Raw genomic sequence first — 10,065 nt, forward strand, 5'->3', positions numbered from 1 at the left:
CAAAAAAAAAAAAAAAAGAAATAGAAAAGAGAAAAGAAAGAGAAAAAAAGAAAAAAAAAACAAGACTCAGAAAGATTCAGCAAACAACCTAAAGTCACACAGCTACTAAGTGGTAGAGATGAAATTCAAGTCCAGGTCTGTAGGCTCTAAAGACTGCTCTTTTCATTATACTGCCTCACAACTCAGCAAAACATCTGTTTAATTTAATTAGACTATTCATTTTCATTATAATATCTTCCCTTCAATAAAGTCAGAACATTTTAGGAATGCCAGGGAAACTCCTCCAATTTTTGGCTTGCTTTCGTGTTTCCCGGGAAGCTTCCTAGGAAGCTTAGAAAAAATCTACCTCCTCTTCCACAAATCAGCTCGACTATTCTATTTTTAGTAAATGAATTATAGCTAGTCACTAATTGTGGTTTTAATTCCACTCCTGGCTGTTTCCTACATACTTTCTGCTTCGAATTATGTAATAGGTCATGTTTACTTATTTTAGCTGTATGTTACCATGCAGCCAGTTATTTTTTTTAAAAAAAATATAGAATTCTTTGTATTTAGGTTTTAAAGTTCTGGTGATGACATTTACATTGCTATCTATATGAATAGTGCCTCCTGGAGTCCTGCAGTCTAGGCCTGTGTGCGGCAGCCTAGTTAAAATCTAACTCCAAGGGGAAATGTGCAGTGGGTGAGGGTATATTATTTGATTCCTCCTCAACTCCAAATACGTGGTCTGGTTTCTCCTCTAGTCATATCCTATTTGGGTAGTACCTAGAAAATAGATCAAGGTCAGGGTCAACTGTTCACATACTTTTGCTGTGAAGTGTGAATGGTATGTCCCACTCAAGCAAGAGTCTAAATTTAAAATAACCTTTGGGGGCTTCCTTGATGGGAACAGAACTGAATCTCTGAGTTGTCTATAGCAATGAAGGTTCTGGAGATCAAATTCTGAGGTGATGCTTCAAATTTCTTAACCTACAATGCCTCTAAAGATGGGAACCAAGTCACCTAGATCTACCTTCTATCTTCAAGTGTCAGATTTAGTTAAGATTAGGGAAACTTCCTTAGCTGTGGAAGTATTTCAGTATGAATTGGGCTTAGCCAACTCTTCCACAAAATCTTGGGAATATACAGTTTAATTTCAAATTAACTACATGAATATATACTCTCTATTTTTAACCCAGATGGAGATTTCTTAAAATTTCTCTAATAGATTATAAAAATCAACTTAATAGTTTGACAATTGTATGAAAGTTTAGTCTTGCCCTCCCATAAACATTTCCCCTTCTTTTCTTAAAAAATGGAAGTCTCATTTTTTTTTCACCCCTTTACTGTGCAACTCATATCTTCCACTCAATGTCTAAGCCATCATGGTGGCCCCATTTCCCTTGCAATGGTCTGCATACTGATATATGATATAATTGTGGCCAATGAGCCATGCAGGAACATGTGCTTGGGAATTGTGAGAAATGTTTCTTCATTCCTATAAAGTGAAAAAAAGAGAAATTCTTCCTTTTCTGGACATTGTCATATATGAATGTGATGCCTGGAACTGTAGCAGCCATTTTGTGACCTCAAGGAATGCAGCCCTTAATGTCAAGTCCACCAGCTCAGGATGGCAGAATAGAAAGATGAGAAGGAGCTAGGTCTTTGATGTTGAAGTTACGAAGCTACTCGACTAACCAACTCTGGAGCAGCTCTACCACTGGACTTCTTGTTATGTGAGAAAATAAGTTTAAACCAGCTGAACTCATTTTTCTGTTAGGGTGCTCTCAATTGCAAATAACAGAAACAGCAACTCAGCTGGCTTAAATCCTCAGTTGGGAACATTCCAAGTGATGCAACAGGTCATATTTTGAGTCTCTCTGTGCTTCTGCCTTGATCCCTGACTTTACCTGTTCCCCCTTTCCCATTGGTTAGTCCTTCATAACATCATTGGAATGACCGCTTCAGTCTCCTGAGGTTGTCCAGGTGTACTTTTTCAGTGACCCAACACCCTGAGTGGAACCTTATTAAAGCATATGTGCTACTGTGCAGTAATTCTCAGATTGTCTCCTACATATGATTATAAGGCCTTTGAGGGAAAGATGTGTGCTATTCATTTTAGTATGTCCAATGCCCAACACATTGCTTGGCACAAAATAAGGAATTAATATTTATTAATGAAAAATGCTAATGAATGTCAAATGCTAATGAATAAAAATAATATGAAGACAACTGTGTTCTCTCTTTGGCTGACTTATTCTTATATTATACACCATAGTATCCTATGCAGGGTGGGGGAATTAAAAAGATGAAGGAAAACCTTTAAAACATTTTTATTTATTTTTTTATTTTTTAAAGATTTTATTTATTCGACAGAGATAGAGACAGCCAGCGAGAGAGGGAACACAAGCAGGGGGAGTGGGACAGGAAGAAGCAGGCTCATAGCGGAGGAGCCTGATGTGGGGCTCGATCCCATAACGCCGGGGATCACGCCCTGAGCCGAAGGCAGGCGCTTAACCGCTGTGCCCCCAGGCGCCCCCCTTTAAAACATTTTTGACAGAATTTGAGGGAAAGGTAAATCAAGTTTAGTGGAGATTTTTGTAAATCTTGTATTCATTCTATATTTGCCTGACTCATATGATGAATTATTTAACAAATATGTGGTGAGTGCCTAGTACATGTCAAGCATTGTTTAAGAGTTTGGGATACAGAAGGGCGCCTGGGTGGCACAGCGGTTAAGCGTCTGCCTTCGGCTCAGGGCGTGATCCCCGGCGTTATGGGATCGAGCCCCACATCAGGCTCCTCCGCTATGAGCCTGCTTCTTCCTCTCCCACTCCCCCTGCTTGTGTTCCCTCTCTCGCTGGCTGTCTCTATCCTGTAGAATAAATAAATAAAATCTTTAAAAAAAAAAAAGTTTGGGATACATCAGTGAAGTAAACAGAGAAAGCCCTCAAAGAGCATTGACTCTACAAGTGAACTCTAGCAATCATATCATATCCCCTTTCTCCCTCTTAGTTTGGCATTTGTGCACGAACAGGAAGCACTGTCATGGAAAGCTCGCAGATTCTCAGATGAAAGACACTGGTAAACATGTGGATATATTGTTCATAAGTGCTGCCACTTCTTTCTAGAACCAAGGACAGTTAAGAGGAGGAGGTCACGGTTTAAATCTGCTTCTTGACTTTGTTCTCAGCAATACACACCAATAGGCATTGCCTTCATTTTTCAAAAGCGAGTTTTACATATACATGCAACATGGGGGGGGGAGGGGAGCGGGGCAGCTTTCTTCCCAGCTGCACATCTCCGTGAGGCTCCACCTGGGACAGTGAGCCCTGCCCGGACGCACCACCTTGGTGTTTCACTTCTCTAGTTTGCTGGGCACTCTGAGCTGGGAGGCTACGCCGGAGCACAGCACCTCAGCTGTAAAGGCTAGTTTGGGCACAGGCACAATTTCCTACAGGAACTGGGCATATCTGAAAGGGACTAAGGGAAGCTTTTACGCGTCCCTCCTACAACCCCAGCTTCTATTGAAGTGAAGACTGGAAATAAAGGCCACACTGATTTTCTTCTGAGAAAACACATTACCATGGAAAAAAAGTACTAATTGCTCTCTGGGTAATGTTTTTATTTTACAAATACTCTGTGGCTCTGCAGTGACAGCATGATTACATTTCTGACAGTATCACTGGTACAATTTCCAGGCTCCTCAGGGAGAGCGGTGTGGGGATTTTCCTTCTGGAAAGCAAGGCAGATTCTCTGGTCTCGAAGGTACGCTTGATTTAAACACGATTCAAAATAAGTAAAAACGGATGATAACACAGCAAATAATGAAAGCTTGACAATTTAGCTAAACCAAAAGATCTTATCCAGAACACTATGGGAGCGTCAAAGAGAACTGCAAAAATAACTCTGTATCTTTGTTTTTACAACTTCCCAGTGGCTCAAACTGTCTTCTCCAAACTGGGAAATATGAGAAGAACCGAAACGGAGAGAAAAAACTGGAAAAGTGTAGGAAAATGTAAACATTAGAAAGAAACAGAGTGTAGGATGGGGACAGCTTCAGGGGCAATCTCTGAGACTCTCCTGCCCGTTATGATCTAGATAGACCCGGGCCAGCCTCGTGTTCCGTGGAGGCTGTGTGGCGGCGACAGATGACCCGTCTGGCCATCGAGCAACTAGAAAGCGCTTTCGCAGGAGCAGGGCAGCGGCCGGGGGCGCGGCGGGGGTGGGCGCAAGCCGCCCTCCTCGGGCTGCTCCCGTCTAGCGTGGTGGTAATGGGGGTGGGGCCAGCGGTGGCGGTGAAGCGCTTGGTGGCCCCCGGACCCCTCATCGTCCTCCGCTCTTCCCTCCCACGAGCAGCAGACTGCGCCCAGGCGCCTTCGCAGCCGCCGCAGGAGCTGGCAGTCGCCCGCCTGGAAGAAGAGGTAGACGAAGGGATTGAGAGCGCTGTTGGCCACCCCCACGAGGTGCAGTGCCGCCGCCAGGTCCTCGGTCTCCCAGTCTCCCACCTGTCCGGACGACCACGCGGCCGCCAGCCGGGCGGCGAAGTAGGGAAGCTCGCAACTCACGAACAGCAGCGCCAGCGCCAGGCTCATCTTCAGACTCTGCACCTTCGCGCGGGGCAGCGCACTGGGCGCAGGGGCTCGGCCGGGAGTCGCCGACCAGGGCGCTGAAGGCGGTGGGGCCTGGGGCAGGCGCTGCCACCAGGCGCAGAGCAGGCGGCTGCATGCTACGCCCATGACCGCGACCGGCGCCACGAAGCCCGCGACGGCCTCATAGAGCGCGTAGACCTGCAGGTGCCAGCGCGGCAGGGGCGCGAAGATGTCGCGGCAGCGACGCTCCCCCGGCCAGGGGCGGACGGCTGAGGGCGCGGCTGGAGGCGGCGAGGGGGCGCCCCCGCGCACCACGAAGGCGGGGGGCAGCGCCAGCAGCAGCGCCAGCAGCCAGCCCAGTGCGGCGAGGGCGCGCGCGGGCAGCGGCTGGCCCTGCGGCCGGCGCACTGCGCGCTGGCGTTCGAGGGCAATGAGCACCACGAGGTGGGCAGAAGCGCCGCGGCCGGACGCCTGCAGCAGCTGCACGAAGCGGCACGACAGGTCTCCCGCCGCCCGGCGCGGCTCGCCCAGCAGCTCCCAGGCCAGCTGCGACAGCGCGGTGCCTCCGCACGCGTACAGGTCAGCCAGCGCCAGCTGCACCAGTAGGAAGTCCATCTTGCGACGCTTGGGACCCGCCCAGGGCCCGCCACCCCCGCACAGGCGGCACAGCACCGTGGCGTTGCCGGCCACCGCCACCACCAGGATGACCCCCAGGAAGGCCAGGCGGATGCCGCGGCTGGGTGGTCCGGGAGGCGGCGGCGGCGGCGGCCCGGGGGCTGGGGCCCCCTGTCCGGAAGTAAAGTTGAGACCCCAGCCAGGAGAGACAGGTACGGAGACGTTGGGCGCCGGCGAGAAAGTTGAGGGGCTGAAGGGATCCTCCATCCTTCGCCTTGGGGAAAAGGAGGTACGGAAGCGGGCTGGCAGCGCGCGGGAAACCCAGGTGGAGGCGAGGCAGTGAGGGGCACGACGCCGCGTCTACGAGTTCCCAAAGTTAGTTGAAAACGCACACACACAGAGGGAAATGGATTCGGGTAGACTTGCGCTTAGTTGTTTTTATAGGTTGTCCTCGTCATTTGTCACTCAAATGTGGGTTGTACACTCGAGGAACACACATGATTCTTATTCTCCACCTTCTCCGGGTCTCTCCTCCCAATCCCGGTGGATGGCCCTCCAATCTCTGCGGCGGCTCCCGCGGTGCGCTCGCGGTAGCCGCGGACCACCGAGCTCTGGCGCCTCACGGGTTCGCTGTCGACACGGAGAGCACAGCAGGGCAGAAGCTCGCTTTGCCTGGCCTTTGCAAAAGCTCATGTTAGCTGGGACCAACACACCAGAGAGGAAGGTCCTGACCGAGATTGTACCTCTCAAAATGGTTACGGATTGCCAGTAGGAAAAAAAAAAAATAACAACAGACACTAGTTTTGATTTAAAAGAAAAAAATCGAAAATACCATGGATCTGCATGTACTAGCATGAGAAAAACAGGAAACACAAGAAACCCAACAGCATTTGGGGCAAAGAGGAGCCCAGCAGATGAATCTTTGATAAAGATATGCCTTCCTCTGGCCAACAGTCAGAGTATTTACTTGCCGAGAACTGAAGTAATGATATTGCTTGGCAATTCGGTGGAGCAGTGATTTGCAGATGTTTCAAATACTCCTCATTACTAACTAGAAGCAGTGGATCACAGCTGCTCTCAATGATGTAAAATTCACTGCATTAGTCTGAAGAGGGCATTAATAGGTTTCATGCAAATGGTAGTACATTTGTTGATTTTTCCCGTAATATTTTCATCCAGTGACGGATGTGTCATCATGGCTCTTCATTCTCTTGATTCTGTTTTCCAAGCAGATGGAGGTTGCTGGGAGGGACTACGCCCCCAATAAGCCTAGAGAAAAGGTGACTAAGAAAATGATAAGACGGCCAATTTTTAAAAAAGAAATCCAAGTCACAGGAAATGGTTTAGATTCAATGCTGTCTCTTTTATTTTAGCCCTATCTCCTCACAAACAAATTTTAGTTTTCCTGCTGGAAGCATCAATTTGTCTTTTATGCAGCCTCCACATGATCACTGTGCAAGTAGATTTCCTGCGCTTCCTGGTCTGGGCATCTGCTGGGATTCACTGTCCCAGGCTGGGGACACATTTGGCACTTTAAGAGGCTCCCGAGAGGAGGGTTTGGTGGGTGCAGGTGACAGTCAAGACGACTTGAGGAATCCTAATTTCCAGACTGTTCTCCTTTGGCCAGAGACCTTTGTCATTTTTATCATCCTCTCCCCTGTCTCAGGCCTAACAGTGGGCCTGACACAGTCTAGAAATCAGGAAATAATGTTTTGAATTGCTGAACTAATGGATATATGATGCATTTCAGAGAACTTTGAGCAAATGTTCCTGCTTTGTCCATAAATCCATCAACCTAAGGAAAAAAAAATGCCTTTCATACCTACGCCAGGATCATCCAGAGAAGGCCAGGGAAGCTCTGGGGAAATGGAGGAGGAGCCATTCTTGGTGGAACACTTAAAAAAGAGGTAGAGCGATAGCCTTGGGAAATCAAACTCTTGGTTTAATTTTCACATTCTCCCCTCAGAGGGTTTTGCCGAGGCCTTTCTCTTTGTAACATACATCATCCCAGCTTATGATCCGCTTCTTCCAGGGAGCTCTCTCTGAGCAATACCCATAATTCAATGATTCCTCTAGCCAATACCAGCTTAATATTTCTCAAGATAATTCTATAATTTGTCTCAAATTTGTTGAAATGCTCTCATATAACAAGACTCTGCCAGCGAAATTACATTTCACAGAACTTTACTAAGACCTGATAAATCATTGATTTAAAAAAATAATTCTTCTCAGAGTGAACACATACACAGAGTTTGGAAAGTTGAATAGAACTAGAGGGCTGACAACAACACAGTTTTCGTGTCCACACATCCTCACTCCTCCTGCCCCTCCTCTAAACAGAACCCATTTAGAATCGATTTGCTGTTTCTTCTGGCATTTACTTAATTCCAGAATTCTGAACAGTAAATGCGTAATGCGCTATGTATTAGCTTCTCATTGGATAATTTCTCCCTTCCCATACTTAATACAGTAATATTGTCATTTTGGGTTAGATCTATATTTGGTGTTTACATTATTATGAAATGAAAATATTCCCAGGTGAAGTTGTAGAATATTATAAATATCATTTTCTTTTTCTTGAAGTTAATAATTCCATTGTTACATAGCTAGTTCTTCCCGTACCTCTAAGTAGTCCCTCAGTTCAGTTTTGTAACATAGGGTAGCAATTCCAGTTTATTTTTCTTGGAAACTTCCTTACCGGAGACCTCCATCCATTTCCCTCCTATGTGGGCTGGTTTCTCTCTAGGCCTACTATACAACTATCATCCTAGAATGTCTATTTGTCATCACTGAAACTCTGCCATTCTCTTGAGTTGGAATTCTTGTTTCTTGGATATCTGGTCATTTTTCATGTTTTTTTTTTTTCCCCTTTTAGTAGAACACATCATCCAACATGTCGGAAGATTAAAAAGATCACGCAGAGGCTGAGGACATAGCTGTGAGAGTCTCATTGTGCCTATTTCTTGAGTCACGTGGAATCAGTCATGTTGCCCTTCAGGACAGCTGTTACCCAGGCAGCTCTCTTTACCACGATCCTAGAGACTCCTTTCATTATCTCATGCTGGGTTTCCTGCTTTCTAATTTCGCGTGTGTGTGTGCATGCATGGGAGCGCATACGTGCTTGTTTTTCTTCTCTATTTCCCTGCTTGGTAGAAAGCATCCTTCAGTGGCTTCTTGAGAAAGGATAAATTCTTGGGATATTGCAGGTCTGAACATTTCTTTATTTTGCCATCATGCTTAACTGATGATTCGGCTGGGGTTAAAATTCTACACTGGAAATGCTTTCCTTCTGAATTTTCATGGCATTGCGCCATTGCCTTCCGGCTTCTAAGTGTTTGTGTTGAGAAGCCTAAAGCCGCTCTGGTTCCTGGGTGTGCCAATGTGATCACTGTTTTTTCCATTCTAGAACTTGATTCTTCTCTTGTCTCTGACAAATTTCACAAGGATGTGTTTAGTTGGATCCACTGCATGGGTTGTATTTAACTGCATTATTTCTCTAGTGGCCTTCAATCTAGAACAATTTCCCAGTCTTTCTTTTTCCTTTCATGACTCTGACAGGTCTGAAGTGTCCATGACACGTTTCGTAGACTGTCTCCAAAGTGGTATTCGTTTCCACATAATTAAATTTGGAATAGAGTCTTTGGCTGAAATACTACACGTAATACTGTGTTCTCAATGCAATCATTTCAGAGACATACAGTCTAGTTTGTCTCAATACCAGTGATGTTACGCTTGACAAATGTTTTTAAAACACAAGGTTTTGAGTTCTGTGCTCATCCTCCAGAGGTCGCCACTCCCTGGCCCACTGTCCACCTGACCCACTAAAGGGGTTCCATTAGCCCTGCCCCCAGTCCTTCTCATGAGTGCTGCTTGAGGTCCATGAACCAAAGTTCATGTGTGGGGGGTTCCCAGAATTTCTATTGTTATTTTCACACACATTGGACATTTAAGGATTTGTCAAAGTATCAGTTGTTTTGTTACCCATTCTTTTGGCTGCCAGTTCCCCTCCACCCCCCCGCCATGTTTTTCCAAAGGTGACCCAGTTTGAGTATCTCACCCCTTCTCAGAGGAGCTTGCCACACTTTTGAATTCAGTTTACCTGTTGCCTTGCAGCCTCAGGCACCTGATGGCCTCAAAAAAAGCTTAGATTATCTGGCTTTTTTTTCCTTGATTTTTGTTAACATGGGAGGAACATTCCCTTGCAACCTTCCCTATCCTATGTGAAAGCAGAACTCTCAAAACATTATTTAAGGAACAAATCCTTTGCTATAAATATTACAAAATTGATGCTTATTTTGTTGTCTAACTTCTTGAACAGTTTATTTCCTCTTAATAATAAAAAGTTTAAGGCTAAAAATACTCTGGGTATAGTTCTGGTTGTGTGTCACATGTTCTGAGTTTTCTCATTTTCTTTATTTTAGAAATAGCATAGAACTGTAATTTTTTGACCTAAGAATTATTTAAGATTCTGCTTTATAACTTTATTTTTTTTTTAAGATTTAATGTATTCATTTGAGAGAGAGAGGGGCAGAGAGAGCACAAGCAGGGGGAGCAGCAGAGGGAGAGGAAGAAGCAGACTCCTCGCTGAACTGGGAGCCCAACGTGGGGCTCATACCAGGACCCTGGGATCCTGACCTGAGCCAAAGGCAGTTGCTTAACCATCTGAGCCGCCCAGGCGCCCTTCTGCTTTCTAACTTTAAATTGTGTTTTTAAAGGGCTAAAAATCTTACCTGAAAGCTTAATATGTATAATTATAAATAACACACACATATATCCACAATATATGATCAGTGTATAAGAGAAGAATTCTAGCACAGGTCTAGATCTTTCCCGTTTTCCACAATGATTTTCTTCCACCTAGTTCGTGTTGAGACATATC

General features: G+C 45.7%; 1 protein-coding gene across 1 annotated transcript; it reads right to left on the minus strand.

Annotated features, from left to right (window-relative positions):
- Positions 1 to 3,548: 3,548 nt before the first annotated feature.
- Positions 3,549 to 6,023, minus strand: GPR150 (G protein-coupled receptor 150). Its single transcript, XM_040622072.1, has one exon. The coding sequence runs from the start codon at positions 5,451 to 5,453 to the stop codon at positions 4,155 to 4,157; it is 1,299 nt and encodes a 432-aa protein (XP_040478006.1). The 5' UTR covers positions 5,454 to 6,023; the 3' UTR covers positions 3,549 to 4,154.
- Between the last annotated feature and the right edge of the window lie 4,042 nt (positions 6,024 to 10,065).

This window comes from Ursus maritimus, unplaced genomic scaffold, assembly GCF_017311325.1.
Source record: "Ursus maritimus isolate PB19 unplaced genomic scaffold, ASM1731132v1 scaffold_5, whole genome shotgun sequence".
NCBI lineage: Eukaryota > Metazoa > Chordata > Mammalia > Carnivora > Ursidae > Ursus > Ursus maritimus.